Raw genomic sequence first — 16,592 nt, 5'->3', positions numbered from 1 at the left:
GAGTCGGTGTATATAGGACATGTACAGGGTGTATATAGAGAGGAGTCGGTGTATATATATAGGACATGTACAGGGTGTATATAGAGAGGAGTCGGTGTATATAGGACATGTACAGGGTGTATATAGAGAGGAGTCGGTGTATATAGGACATGTACAGGGTGTATATAGAGAGGAGTCGGTGTATATAGGACATGTACAGGGTGTATATAGAGAGGAGTCGGTGTATATATAGGACATGTACAGAGTGTATATAGAGAGGAGTCGGTGTATATAGGACATGTACAGGGTGTATATAGAGAGGAGTCGGTGTATATAGGACATGTACAGGGTGTATATAGAGAGGAGTCGGTGTATATATAGGACATGTACAGAGTGTATATAGAGAGGAGTCGGTGTATATAGGACATGTACAGGATGTATATAGAGAGGAGTCGGTGTATATATAGGACATGTACAGAGTGTATATAGAGAGGAGTCGGTGTATACAGGACATGTACAGGGTGTATATAGAGAGGAGTCGGTGTATATATAGGACATGTACAGAGTGTATATAGAGAGGAGTCGGTGTATATATATATATAGGACATGTACAGGGTGTATATAGAGTGGAGTCGGTGTATATACAGGACATGTACAGGGTGTATATAGAGAGGAGTCGGTGTATATATATAGGACATGTACAGGGTGTATATAGAGAGGAGTCGGTGTATATAGGACATGTACAGGGTGTATATAGAGAGGAGTCGGTGTATATAGGACATGTACAGGGTGTATATAGAGAGGAGTCGGTGTATATAGGACATGTACAGGGTGTATATAGAGAGGAGTCGGTGTATATATAGGACATGTACAGAGTGTATATAGAGAGGAGTCGGTGTATATAGGACATGTACAGGGTGTATATAGAGAGGAGTCGGTGTATATATAGGACATGTACAGAGTGTATATAGAGAGGAGTCGGTGTATATATATAGGACATGTACAGGGTGTATATAGAGTGGAGTCGGTGTATATACAGGACATGTACAGGGTGTATATAGAGAGGAGTCGGTGTATATATAGGACATGTACAGGGTGTATATAGAGAGGAGTCGGTGTATATAGGACATGTACAGGGTGTATATAGAGAGGAGTCGGTGTATATATATAGGACATGTACAGGGTGTATATAGAGTGGAGTCGGTGTATATACAGGACATGTACAGGGTGTATATAGAGAGGAGTCGGTGTATATATAGGACATGTACAGAGTGTATATAGAGAGGAGTCGGTGTATATAGGACATGTACAGGGTGTATATAGAGAGGAGTCGGTGTATATAGGACATGTACAGGGTGTATATAGAGAGGAGTCGGTGTGTATATACAGGACATGTACAGGGTGTATATAGAGAGGAGTCGGTGTATATATATAGGACATGTACAGGGTGTATATAGAGAGGAGTCGGTGTATATAGGACATGTACAGGGTGTATATAGAGAGGAGTCGGTGTATATAGAGAGGAGTCGGTGTATATAGGACATGTACAGGATGTATATAGAGAGGAGTCGGTGTACATAGGAGACATACAGAGTGTATATAGAGAGGCCTCGGTGTATATAGGACATGTACAGGGTGTATATAGAGAGGAGTCAGTGTATATAGAGAGGAGTCGGTGTATATAGGACATGTACAGAGAGGAGTCGGTGTATATATATAGGACATGTACAGGGTGTATATAGAGAGGAGTCGGTGTATATATAGGACATGTACAGGGTGTATATAGAGAGGAGTCGGTGTATATATAGGACATGTACAGGGTGTATATAGAGAGGAGTCGGTGTATATAGGACATGTACAGGGTGTATATAGAGAGGAGTCGGTGTATATAGGACATGTACAGGGTGTATATAGAGAGGAGTCGGTGTATATAGGACATGTACAGGGTGTATATAGAGAGGAGTCGGTGTATATAGGACATGTACAGGGTGTATATAGAGAGGAGTCGGTGTATATAGGACATGTACAGGGTGTATATAGAGAGGAGTCGGTGTGTATATACAGGACATGTACAGGGTGTATATAGAGAGGAGTCGGTGTATATATATAGGACATGTACAGGGTGTATATAGAGAGGAGTCGGTGTATATAGAGAGGAGTCGGTGTATATAGGACATGTACAGGATGTATATAGAGAGGAGTCGGTGTATATAGGACATGTACAGGATGTATATAGAGAGGAGTCGGTGTACATAGGAGACATACAGAGTGTATATAGAGAGGCCTCGGTGTATATAGGACATGTACAGGGTGTATATAGAGAGGAGTCGGTGTATATAGGACATGTACAGGGTGTATATAGAGAGGAGTCGGTGTATATAGGACATGTACAGGGTGTATATAGAGAGGAGTCAGTGTATATAGAGAGGAGTCGGTGTATATAGGACATGTACAGAGAGGAGTCGGTGTATATAGGACATGTACAGGGTGTATATAGAGAGGAGTCGGTGTGTATATACAGGACATGTACAGGGTGTATATAGAGAGGAGTCGGTGTATATATAGGACATGTACAGAGAGGAGTCGGTGTATATAGGACATGTACAGAGTGTATATAGAGAGGAGTCGGTGTATATAGGACATGTACAGAGTGTATATAGAGAGGAGTCGGTGTATATATAGGACATGTACAGGGTGTATATAGAGAGGAGTCGGTGTATATATAGGACATGTACAGAGAGGAGTCGGTGTATATATAGGACATGTACAGAGAGGAGTCGGTGTATACAGGAGATATAGAGAGGCCTCGGCGTACCTGATCATAGGGTTCCCTCTCCAGGATGCGGCCACACAGCTGGGAACATTTCTCGAACTTCCTCCGCCGGAAGCAGCTCCAGGCCTGCAGCAGAGGCTCCATCTCCAGCCCCATCCCGACACCCAGCGCAGACGAGACCGGGGATCAGGAAACTGTAGGCCGCGTCTCTATGGAAACGGCTTTACCTCCGCATCCTCCGGGACAGCAACCGTTGGGTCCTTCCTCTACTTAGAGCTGCCCGTTGCTTTGCCTGCCTGGAGGTGAGTCCGTACTGCACAATTACAAGGAGCTGCCTGCCTTTTGTGTGTACTGGAGAAGGCAAGTCCTTGTACTCCAGTCATCTATCAGAGGAAAGGGACATTATTAATACCAGGCAGCTCTGAAGCCACCTCCTGTCACTGAGATGATAGAGATACAATGTATCAATCTGGAGTGTGGAATGTCTTCATTTCCAGAGGAGCCAATCAGAATGTGGGGCTCATTAGAAGCTATTGCCCTGTAAAACAAGGAATTAATCTTTATCAGAAGACTTGTCATGGTTGTACGGAGACTTTCCTATAGATGTGGGCTGTGTGTCCCCGCCTGGTACCGCGCTGACATTGCGTCCTGGTCACACTGCGCGTTCCCGCCATGACAACCTTTAGCTATCCATGGCGGTACGGCTCAGCCAAAGAAACAAAAATGGTGGAAACGCGCAGCAAGAGCAATGCAAGCAACACCTTCCTTGTAATGGCAGCGCATTAGGCGAGTCAAAAATGTGCGCAAAATCATGCAGATTCCCAACGTGTCCTGAAACGCGCTGTCCATTAGAAGACATGGGGCGCTGCCATTAATCATAAGGCCACACCATGCAGGTGCAACAGAGCACGCGCGTCTTCCCATGCGTCACATGTATTGCAGCCCAATCATTTTATTGGGCTATTCTATGCATGAAAAATGAGCAAAAAAAGACCCTTTTGCAAAATCGCACAGAACCGCACGGTGCTGCAGGGGCATACATTACGGTGCACATGAAAAAATGCATTTTTTTCACCGCGCGTTTGCTAAAGGGCGGCGCGTTTCTGAGCATGTTGGGAATGCGCAGTTTTTACGTGCATTTACGTCACGCACAAAGTGTGAACATAGCCCTAATGACACCCCCACGCATATGCGTCTGCCAAAGGGTTATGTGTTTCTGTGCACGTCGGAAGAGCGCAGAATTTTGTGTGCGTCCCTTACAAGTGGGAACAAAGCCTACCCCAGTAATTAGATATATATCCTCCTTATACCCTCAAAAAGTTAATACTTTCCACCCTAGAAAGTGTTAAATATATAAGAAAAACCTTTTTGTGATGCAATAAATCCCAAATTAAATTCAAAATCCTAAATATAACAAATAATTTAATATAGATACACCAAATCAAAATAGTCCAATGTGAAATCCAAAAATATGTCCAAAATACGTCCAAAATAAGTCCAATACAGTGTCCAAATTTCAATCTTTTTTTCCAAACTGTGAAAATTATTCCTCCAAACAAGTACCTCGAGAAATAAAAATAAACAATCTAGTGCAATTCAATTAATTAAAGAAAATCACCCCGTGAAACTCCACACTTCACTGCAAAAATTTATCAATTTGTGAGAAAAAAAAAATATATATATATATATTTGAATTAAATTATACCAATCTTATTTTGTAATAGTGCAAAAACACATCAATCCAAAGTGTACACACTCTGTGATCACTGCTACACAGTGAATACCTTCAACCACCACACAATAGTACCAAATACTATTACCCTCTGTGAATGTTCCTTTCAGGTGAAGTCCGGAAGTGACGAAACGCGTTAAAGGAGTGACATCAGGACGCACGTACGCAGACCGGAAGTGTCGCCGCGGCCATTTTTTAGGTTATCAAAACACATGGTGGAGGAAATGTTTGTTTAGCAGACAGAAACCATGGCTGGAGCTGATAATCGGAATTTTATGTGTGAGTTACTAATAAATATTATCCCTATGTTTTGAATACTGCTCCTAAGACCATTTATTTTTCTGAGGACCTGGAAAATATTCTTGAAGAAGATCTTTGGAAGATTACTGATCCATAATGTTGGTAGAGCTTTCATAACATTCACAGAGGGTAATAGTATTTGGTACTATTGTGTGGTGGTTGAAGGTATTCACTGTGCAGCAGTGATCACAGAGTGTGTACACTTTGGATTGATGTGTTTTTGCACTATTACAAAATAAGATTGGTATAATTTAATTCAAATATATATTTTTTTTAATTTTTTTTTTTTCTCACAAATTGATAAATTTTTGCAGTGAAGTGTGGAATTTCACGGGGTGATTTTCTTTAATTAATTGAATTGCACTAGATTGTTTATTTTTATTTCTCGAGGTACTTGTTTGGAGGAATAATTTTCACAGTTTGGAAAAAAAGATTGAAATTTGGACACTGTATTGGACTTATTTTGGACGTATTTTGGACATATTTTTGGATTTCACATTGGACTATTTTGATTTGGTGTATCTATATTATATTATTTGTTATATTTAGGATTTTGAATTTAATTTGGGATTTATTGCATCACAAAAAGGTTTTTCTTATATAAAGCCTACCCCAGGTTCACCCCTAAGCGTTTCCTGCAGCGTTTTGCAGAAACGCACAGCAGTCCTTTTATCATGATTTCCTATGGGACAGGTTTACATCACCGCATTTTCTTCTGGTGCGTTTTTGGAAAGGGTGAGGCTAGGTTCACGCCTATGCAGGTTGCATTTGGGGAGTTTCTGCATTGCATTTTGTGTTGCGTTTTTGCCTCATTTTTTATGCATTTCGCTTTTTTTTTTCATTTTAATTTTTTCTTGTTGCTAGGCAGATTTTAAATGCAAAACGCATCAAAAACGCTGAAAAAAACGCAATCCTCTGGATCAACTGTGGGTGTAGGATTATAACAATTTTTTTTTTTAATGGTTGAACTGGACGGAATTTGTCTTTTTTCAGCCAGGCTAACTATGTAACATGCTTTTCTGCAGCATTCCCATTGAAGCCTATAGAACCAAAAATGCAACGTTTTGCGTTCAAAAAAGTCCCTGACCCTTTCCAAAACACTCAGCGGGTGAAAACACGGAGATGTGAACCTGACCCATAGGAAATCATGTTAAATGGACTGCTGTGCGTTTCTGCAAAACGCTGTAGAAAACGCTTAGGTGTGAACCTAGGGTTAAGTTGCTTCAAAGTTGCATTCAATACTTGCATTGCGTTTTGCGTTTATGCCAGTGTTTTTGATGCGCTTTTTCATTTTCTTCATTTTTTTTCCTGTTGCTAGGCAGATTTTAAACGCAAAACGCAGCAAGAATGCAATACATGCATTTATGCAGCATTCCCATTGAAGTCTATAGAACCAAAAACGCAATGTTTTGTGTTCAGAAAAGTCCCCGATCCTTTCCAAAAAACGCACCGGGTGAAAACGCGGAGATGTGAACCTGTCCCATAGGAAATCATGATAAATGGACTGTACTGCGTTTCTGCAAAACGCTGAGGAAAACTCTTAGGTGTGAACCTGGGGTCAGCGACTTTTTGAACGTTTTTGGTTCTATAGACTTCAATGGAAATGCTGCTAAAAAGCATGTATTGCGTTTTTGCTGCATTTTTCATTTTAAATCTGCCTAGCAACAAGAAAAATTTAAAAATGTAAAAAAAAAAAAACCTTGCAAAACGCAGAAAAAATACTTCAAAACCGCAGGTGCAAAACAAAACACAATCCAGAAACGGCTCAAACACAACCTGCATTGGTGTGAACCTATGGTTATCCAGATTTACCCCCTTCATGACCAGGCAATATGGCACTGCGCTAATTTAACTGGTTATTGTGCTGTCATGCAACACTGTACCCACATGAAATGTATATCATTTTGTTTCACACACACACAGAACTTTCTTTTGGTGGTATTTGATCACCACTGGTGTTTTTCTTTTTCTTTTTTATTATATGAAATGAAAAAAGACTGAGAATTAAAAAAAAAAAAATTAATTCTGCTATAAAACATGACGGGGCACTATTCCTCCCAATGACACCAATGATGGGGCACCATTCCTCCTACTGACACCAATGATGGGGCAATATTCCTCCTACTGATACCAATGATGGGGCACTATTCCTCCCACTGACACCAATGATGGGGCACTATTCCTCCCACTGATAACAATAATGGGGCACTATTCCTCCCACTGATACCAATGATGGGGCACTATTCCTCCCACTGACACCAATGATGGGGCACTATTCCTCCCACTGACACCAATGATGGGGCAATATTCCTCCTACTGATACCAATGATGGGGCACTATTCCTCCCAATGACACCAATGATGGGGCACCATTCCTCCTACTGACACCAATGATGGGGCAATATTCCTCCTACTGATACCAATGATGGGGCACTATTCCTCCCACTGACACCAATGATGGGGCACTATTCCTCGCACGGACACCAATGATGGGGCACTATTCCTCCCACTGACACCAATGATGGGGCACTATTCCTCCCACTGACACCAAAGATGGGGCACCATTCCTCCCACTGACACCAATGATGGGGCACCATTCCTCCTACTGACACCAATGATGGGGCAATATTCCTCCCACTGATACCAATGATGGGGCACTATTCCTCCCAATGACACCAATGATGGGGCACCATTCCTCCCACTGACACCAATGATGGGGCACTATTCCTCCCACTGACACCAATGATGGGGCACTATTCCTCCCACTGACACCAATGATGGGGCACTATTCCTCCCACTAACACCAAAGATGGGGCACTATTCCTCCCACTGACACCAATGATGGGGCACCATTCCTCCTACTGATACCAATGATGGGGCAATATTCCTCCCACTGATACCAATGATGGGGCACTATTCCTCCCAATGACACCAATGATGGGGCACCATTCCTCCCACTGATGCCAATGATGGGGCACGATTCCTCCCACTGATACCAATGATGGGGCACGATTCCTCCCACTGACACCAATGATGGGGCACTATTCCTCCCACTGACACCAATGATGGGGCACTATTCCTCCCACTGACACCAATGATGGGGCACTATTCCTCCCACTGACACCAAAGATGGGGCACTATTCCTCCCACTGACACCAATGATGGGGCACTATTCCTTCCACTGACACCAATGACGGGGCACTATTCCTCCCACTGACAACAATGATGGGACACTATTCCTCCCACTGACACCAATGATGGGACACTATTCCTCCCACTGACACCAATGATGGGGCACTATTCCTCCCACTGACACCAATGATGGGGCACTATTCTTCCCACTCACCAAATATAGGGCATTGTATACTCAAATTTAATTTGGGTGTAGCGTTGCATGACCGCGCAGTTGTCAGTTAAAGTAACGCAGCGCCGTATCGCAAAACAAATGACCCGGTCAGGAAGGGGGGGGGGGGGAATCCTCCGGAGGGTGAGTTGTTCATGTACATTTGTAGCACATTTTCTTCATGTATTGCTCTTCATTTGCCATGCATTTTATTTACATTTTATTCCACGTGCATTGCAATGCTGTAACCTGGGATTTTGGTCATGGTGGTGTAATGAAGCAGAAAACTATCTCTCCCCATCTCCAGCCTGCCACTCACTGTCACACTGACACTGGCACACAGACATCGCTCCCTCTCATCTACGGCTAATAGGATGTGATGGCTTCTTCAGTGCAGATACGACTATCTCCCCAATCAGATCCTCCCTGCTGTCAGTCAGGCTTAGCCGCTCTCCTCCATTAAAGGGACGCAGTCGTCGCATTTTATCCATTATGCTGGGAAGAGTACGCTGCCATCAAACGTGACAACACGCCGGGCTACCTGCGGAGCGAGTGGTACTCCTAGGAGTGGCCAGTGTGATCATCATGTGAAAGGTCCTGTGTCTATAATGCCGGCCATAGATAGGTCGAAAATCGGCCGATTTTTCAGCCGAAAAAAAAAATCGGACGATTTTCGCACCGTTAGTGGGTTAACTGCTCGGCCGTTTTTTGGGCTTTTTGCACATTTTTTTATCGGGCATGTTGGAAAATTCACAGCCGATTTTGATGATCAGCCGATTTTCCTGGCAATGATAGGCAAATTGGCCGATCGTTTTACTGATAAAAAATCTGCGCATGTGCCGTGACCTGCAAGAAGAAGAAAAACAAGAAGAAGAAGAAGAATTCCAGTCCGCTATTATATTTTATATGAAAAGTCTTGCGGTTGCAACAAATGTATCCATATGTATCCAAATAAAACCATTGTAATCCAAATGTTTTTATTTAGATACAAATGGATACATTTGTTGCAACCGCAAGACTTTTCATATAAAATATAATAGCGGACTGGAATTCTCCTTCTCCTCCCCCTCCTCCCATTTATTTTACCAATGGTGGTAACGTTGGCTGATTGAACGACCGATTTTTAGTTTGTTTTTTTTTAATCTGCCGATTTTCGACCTGTCTATGGCCTGCATAAGGCTTCATGCGCACAAAGCTGCAAAAATGACGCTGTAACAGGCGCTGAGCGTGTTTTTTTTTCAGCCTGTAAAAGCGCCTCTGTGTAAGCCTAGGTGGCCATACACACATAGGCATTTACTGGTGTATTAGAAGAAAAAAAAAACACCAAAAGGAGCATTCAAGAGAGAAGCTGGAGAGCAGCAAAAATGCTGAATGCTCCTAAATGCTTGGCGTGTCTAGTGTTTGTGTGTTACTTACCAATTACCAGAAGAAATTATTTTCTAGACCATAATTCCTTCTGCTAACACCAATGATGGGGCACTATTCCTGCCACTGACACTAAGGATGAGGCACTATTTCTCCCACTGACACCAAGGATAGGACACTATTCTCCCCACTGACACCAAGGATGGGGCACTATTCCTCCCACTGATACCAATGATGGGGCACTATTCCTCCCACTGACACCAGCAATGGGGCACTATTCCTGTCACTGACACCAACAAAAGGGCACTATTCCTCCCACTGACACCAATGATGCGGCACTATTTCTCCCACTGACACCAACGATGGGGCACTATTCATCCCACTGACACCAATGGTGAAGCACTATTCCTCCCACTAACACCAATGATGAGGCACTATTCCTCCTACTGACACCAATGGTGAAGCACTATTCCTCCCACTAACACCAATGATGGGGCACTATTTCTCCCACTGACACCAATGGTGAAGCACTATTCCTCCCACTAACACCAAATGATGGGGCACTATTCCTCCCACTGACACCAATGGTGAAGCACTATTCCTCCCACTAACACCAATGATGGGGCACTATTTCTCCCACTGACACCAATGGTGAAGCACTATACCTCCCACTAACACCAATGATGGGTCACTATTTCTCCCACTGACACCAATGATGGGGCACTATTCCTCCCACTGACACCAATGGTGAAGCACTATTCCTCCCACTGATACCAATGATGAGGCACTATTCCTCCCACTGACACCAATGGTGAAGCACTATTCCTCCCACTGACACCAATGATGGGGCACTATTCCTCCCACTGACACCAATGATGGGGCACTATTCCTCCTACTGACACCAACGATGGAGCACTATTCCTCCCACTGACACCAATGGTGAAGCACTATTCCTCCCACTAACACCAATGATGAGGCACTATTTCTCCCACTGACACCAAGGATGAAGCACTATTCCTCCCAGTGACACCAATGATGGGGCACTATTCCTTCCACTACCACCAAATATAAGGCATTGTATACTCTTACTATATGTCTGGCCAATTTCTACTCCCACTGGTCATAGCCTGGGCCCTCTAAAGTTAACTGGCCCTTTGTTTAAAAACTTTGGAGACCCCTGCTCTAGCCAATAGAATGCAATAATGCTCACATGCTAGACGCACCCAAATGCTCCTAAATACGTGTGTCATATGTGGCTTTTAGTGCGCTTTTTTTTTTAAGCAGCTTTTCTTGCCAGGGGTTGTGGTGATCAGAGGGGCTTAAACAGACACCCTGCGTGCATGAGGCCCTTCAGACGTCTGTAATCACTGAGAGAAGGACTGGCCTGATAATGCAGAAGGGTACTTAAGGCTGCGCGGGGACACAGGTGCCATAGAAGTACTCTGGGGCACAGAGGGAGTCACTGGAGCAAATGGAGCACACTTACACCCCGGTCACATCAAGCCCGACTTTGAAATCGGACGACTTACAGTGAAGTCTTTCAAAGTCGGGTGACACGCCAATTTAGGGTGCGATTTGCATAGACATCTGATACCAGGGGCGGACTGACAACTCATGGGGCCCCCGGGCAATAGGGGATCATGGGGCCCCTGTGTCCTTGCCCAAACTCAAAAAAGCCTATGAAAAAGGTACCTGGGGCATCTCAAGGGGCCCCCTACTTAACCCCCGGGCAATAGGGGATCATGGGGCCCCTGTGTCCTTGCCCAAACTCAAAAAAGCCTATGAAAAAGGTACCAGGGGCATCTCATGGGGCCCCCTACTGACCCCCGGCCCTCAGGCAGTGCCCGAGTTTCCAAATGGTCAGTCCGCCCCTGTCTGATACAGATGTCTATGAAAATCGCACCAAAAGTAGTGCATGTACTACCTTAGAAATCGGTGCGGCTCCGACCAAGTCGGAACCGCGCCGATATGACCGCTCTAATTACGGACAGCAGAGTACAACTTGGCATGCGATTTGCAAGTTTTTGAACAGAAGAAAACCCTATTTTTCTTTCGTAAAAAAAAAAAAAACGGAACAGACGACAAACAGATGTAACGGGACATACAGTCCGTTTTTGCATTGGCAACGGATATAAAAAAGGGATGTAAACTGCTGAAAAACTGATGTGAAATGATCTGTTTTTTCCTGGAAAAAACATGACTGAACTGATGAAAAAAACAGAACGCCGTGTGAAAGGTGCCTTAGGTATTTATTTTCTACACCCAGTAAACCCCCCAGCATGTTACCTATGTCTCCGTGCACACATAGGCTTTATTCAGGGTTTTTTAGGAGGAGCGTTTTTTGGCTGGAAATTGGGATTTCTGGGATTCTAGAGGAGTTTTTTACCTGTAAAAATGCTCTAACGCTGTGTAAATGCAGTAAAATGCTGCAAACCAGCATTTTTTTAGCATGTTTGTGGAGTCATGGGGGGGCACCAGGATCATTGGATAACACAGGATGATCAGGGGGTGCAGTGGAGTCATGGGGGGCATCGGGATCATTGGATAACACAGGATGGTCAGGGGTGCAGTGGAGTCATGGGGGGCACCGGGATCATTGGATAACACAGGATGATCAGGGGTGCAGTGGAGTCAAGGGGGGGCACCGGGATCATTGGATAACACAGGATGGTCAGGGGTGCAGTGGAGTCATGGGGGGCACCGGGATCATTGGATAACACAGGATGGTCATGGGTGCAGTGGAGTCATGGGGGGCACCGGGATCATTGGATAACACAAGATGATCAGGGGTCCAGTGGAGTCATGGGGGGCACCGGGATCATTGGATAACACGGGATAATCAGGGGTGCAGTGGAGTCATGGGGGGCACCGGGATCATTGGATAACACGGGATGATCAGGGGTGCAGTGGAGTCATGAGGGGCACCGGGATCATTGGATAACACAGGATGATCAGGGGTGCAGTGGAGTCATGAGGGGCACCGGAATCATTGGATAACACAGGATAATCAGGGGTGCAGTGGAGTCATGGGGGGCACCGGAATCATTGGATAACACAGGATAATCAGGGGTACAGTGGAGTCATGGGGGAACCAGGATCATTGGATAACAAAGGATGGTCAGGGGTGCAGTGGAGTCATGGGGTGCATAGGGCACACTGGGGGTCACAAGATTGCACAGACTGCTTAGGGGTGCACTGGAATCATGGGGTGCACCCAGTCACTGGGTACTCAGAGGCTGGAGTTTGGCACAAAGGATGGAGGAGACAAGGACTCAGGTAAGTAATGTAGCAGGAGGAGACTTAACAGAAGCATAGCGACTCCTTGTTTGAACATTGAGCCTCTTGTCACTTGTCATCAACACCAATCGGGAGAGCCATCTCATAATTGGTCACAGCAGCAACCAGAAGAACTATGCCCTGATTGGACGCAGTCCCGACCTTCAGGTGGAAGGGTGAAGCTCGGGTTGGAGTGTACTTCTATGACACCTGTGTCCCCGCGCAGCCTTAAGTACCCTTCTGCATTATCTGGCCAGTCCTTCTCTTGGTGATTACAGACGTCTGAAGGGCCTCATGCACGCGGGGAGTCTGTTTAAGTCCCTCTGATCACCAGAACCCCTGGCAGGAAAAGCTGCTTAAAAAAAAACGCACTAAAAGCCACATATGGCACACATATTTAGGAGCATTTGGGTGTGTCTAGCATGTGAGCATTCTATTGGTTAGAACAGGAGTCTCCAAAGTTTTTAAACAAAGGGCCAGTTTACTTTAGGGGGGGGGGGGGCTGGGCTATGGCCAGTGGGAGTAGAAATTGGCCAGACATATATAGTAAAATTAAACCTATATTTGTCCTATATTTGGTGTTAGTGGGAGGAATAGTGTCCCATCATTGGTATCAGTGGGAGGAATAGTGCCCCATCATTGGTATCAGTGGGAGGAATAGTGCCCCATCATTGGTGTCAGTGGGAGGAATAGTGCCCCATCATTGGTATCAGTGGGAGGAATAGTGCCCCATCATTGGTGTCAGTGGGAGGAATAGTGCCCCATCATTGGTGTCAGTGGGAGGAATAGTGCCCCATCATTGGTGTCAGTGGGAGAAATAGTGTCCCATCATTGGTATCAGTGGGAGGAATAGTGCCCCATCATTGGTGTCAGTGGGAGGAATAGTGTCCCATCATTGGTATCAGTGGGAGGAATAGTGCCCCATCATTGGTATCAGTGGGAGAAATAGTGCCCCATCATTGGAGTCAGTGGGAGGAATAGTGCCCCATCATTGGTGTCAGTGGGAGAAATAGTGCCCCATCATTGGTGTCAGTGGGAGGAATAGTGCCCCATCATTGGTGTCAGTGGGAGGAATAGTGCCCCATCATTGGTATCAGTGGGAGGTAGAGTGCCCCATCATTGGTGTCAGTAGAAGGAATAGGGCCCCATCATTGGTGTCAGTGGGAGGAATAGTGCCCCATCATTGGTGTCAATGGGAGCAATAGTGCCCCATCATTGGTTTCATTGGGAGAAATTGTGCCCCATTGTTTGGTGTCATTGAGAGAAATTGTGCCCCATCATTGGTATCAGTGGGAGGAGTTGTGCCCCATCATTGGTGTCAGTGGGGGGAATTATTCTTCATTGTTTTGTGTCATTGGGAAAAATTGTGCCCCATCATTGATATCAGTGGGAGGAATTGTGCCCCATCATTGGTATCAGTGGGGGGAATTGTGCCCCATCATTGGTGTCAGTTGGGGGGATTATGCTTCATTGTTTGGTGTCATTGGGACAAATTGTGCCCCATCATTGATGTCAGTGGGGAGGAATTGTGCCCCATCAACATTGTTGGTATCAGTGGATGAAATAGTGCTCAAAGGGCCAGGTAAAAGCAAGCAAAGGGCCACATCTGGCCCTCGGGCTGCAGTTTTGGAGACCACTGCCTTAATGCAATGCATGCAAAAAATGCGTGTTAATGCACTGACACCAGGACGCCGAGGTCAGTGTCTTTCTATCTAAACTCAATCTTTTTTCTCTCTTGGGCTGAATCTACAGGGAGAGAGTGGCGAGGGTTAAGCCTGCGATTCCTCTCACTAATGCAGTAATAAGTATGTTTGTCTCGTCTTCGTTGTGCGTCGTCCAATTCCTGCCGTTTGCTGTGTCTCTGATTGCGTGCTTCCTGGTGCGTTAAATGTTATCATTCCTCTTCCGTACGCGCCCTTCCCACTGAACTGAGGACTGCCGCTGCACGCAACGCTCGCGTTAACCCTCTCTGCTCCACAATGTTCCATTGTCACCGGCTCACAGCCCCGTGTCCTTCTAACCCTTCATCTGATGCCGGACGATCTACCAATAGGGAACGGATCCACAGCTGATCCCACAGACTGTACAACTCTGCAACGAATCGCACTGAAATCTCCTGAAAGAACAAGAATGTAGGAAGGAAAATACCGATGGAAAATTGTATCTAAACTCAAGAAGAAAACTGTAACATATTGCGGCTTACCGGTGATTGGAGAAGGGGCCGCCATTTATTTTTTTTAATCAATTTCCAAACTTCTCTTCCTTTAGGGCAGTTCACACCAGAATGCAGTTCGGGAAACCCAACTTCCGGGCCGGTATCTGAATTCACATGTGGTTCAGTGCGATTTCAGTCCATTCAAAATGCATGCACTACATTTTAAAACACACTGGGGAGTATTTACTAAGGCTCCGTTCACACGTATGCATTTTGCATTTGATGCTTTCTCCAGTGCTTTTTGCAGTTTGTTTTGCGTTTTTCTACATGCGCTTTTGACGCGGTTTGACCATATTTTGTGTGTTGTTCAGCTCTGTCATTTTTTTTTTTTGTTCAAGTTGAATTTTTTTTGTTGCTGGGCAGAATAAAAAAGGCAACGGCAACATTGCGGCCAAAATGCACTACCATGCATCAGCAGCTTCTCCATTGAACTCTACTGTAGCAACCCATATGGAAGAAAAATATATTTGAAATACTACAATTTTGGCCATATTCAATATTTATATATATACACACAGTGAGGAACAGAAGTATTTGAACACCCTGTGAATTTGCAAGTTCTCCCACTTAGAAATCATGGAGGGTCTGACATTCACATTGTAGGTGCATTCCCACTCTGAGAGACAGAATTTAAAAAAAAAATTCAGGAAATCCCATTGTATGATTTGTAAAGAATGTATTTGTCTTGCACTGCTGAACAGAAGTATTTGAACCCCTGAGAAGATCCGTGTTAATATTTGGTACAGAAGCCTTTGTTTGCAATTACAGAGGTCAGACGTTTCCTGTAGTTCTTGGCCAGGTTTGCACTGCAACAGGGAATTGGCCCACTCCTCCACACAGATCTCCTCTAGATCTGTCAGGTTTCGGGGCTGTCGCTGAGCAACACGGAGTTTCAGCTCCCTCCAAAGATGTTCTATTGGATTTAGGTCTGAAGACTGGCCAGGCCACTCCAGAACCTTGATATGCTTCTTACGGAGCCACTCCTTGGTTCTCCTGGCTGTGTGCTTCGGGTCGTTGTCATGTTGGAAGACCCAGCCACGACCCATCTTCAATGCTCTGACTGAGGGAAGGAGGTTGTTGCTCAAAATCTCACAATAAATGGTCCCATTCATCCTCTCCTTAATACAGTGCAGTCATCCTGTCCCCTTCGCAGAAAAACACCCTCAAAGCATGAAGTTACCACCCCCATGCTTCACAGTAGGGATGGTGTTCTTGGGATGCAACTCATCCTTCTTTTCCCTCCAAACACGACGAGTGAAGTTTAGAGCAAAAAGTTTTACTTTGGTCTCCTCTGACCACATGACTTTCTCCAATGCCTCCTCTGGATCATCCAGATGGTCATTGGCAAACTTCAGACGGGCCTGGACATGTGATGACTTGAGCAGGGGAACCTTCCGTGTAATGCATGATTTGAAACCATGACGGCGTAGTGTTCTACGGACAGTGACCTTTGAAACTGTGGTCCCAGCTCTCTTCATGTCATTGACCAGCTCCTCCCTTGTAGTTCTGGGCTGATTCCTCACCTTTCTTATCATCAGTGATACCCCACGAGGTGAGATCTTGCATGGATCCCCAGTCCGAGGGAGACCGACAGTCGTCTTTAGCCTCTT

The 16,592-nt window shown here is 45.0% G+C and overlaps 1 protein-coding gene and 1 long non-coding RNA gene across 2 annotated transcripts in view; one reads left to right on the top strand and one right to left on the bottom strand.

Annotated features, from left to right (window-relative positions):
* Positions 1-3,117, bottom strand: part of TTC8 (tetratricopeptide repeat domain 8) — a 54,890-nt gene extending 51,773 nt beyond the window's left edge. The window contains exon 1 of the mRNA XM_089664674.1: positions 2,795-3,117. Coding sequence (XP_089520800.1) covers positions 2,795-2,908 — 114 coding nt within the window. The 5' untranslated portion in view covers positions 2,909-3,117. The remainder of the gene's footprint in view (positions 1-2,794) is intronic.
* On the top strand, positions 2,774-4,799 carry LOC149433083 (uncharacterized). Its single transcript, XR_016308880.1, has 2 exons — positions 2,774-3,054; positions 4,595-4,799. It is a non-coding gene; the product is annotated as an uncharacterized LOC149433083 (long non-coding RNA).
* The last annotated feature ends 11,793 nt before the right edge of the window (positions 4,800-16,592 follow it).

This window comes from Staurois parvus, unplaced genomic scaffold (genome assembly GCF_062004578.1).
Source record: "Staurois parvus isolate SC_StPar_1 unplaced genomic scaffold, SC_StPar_1.0 ptg001981l, whole genome shotgun sequence".
NCBI classification, from domain to species: domain Eukaryota; kingdom Metazoa; phylum Chordata; class Amphibia; order Anura; family Ranidae; genus Staurois; species Staurois parvus.
This window is presented reverse-complemented; position numbering and strand designations above follow the sequence as displayed.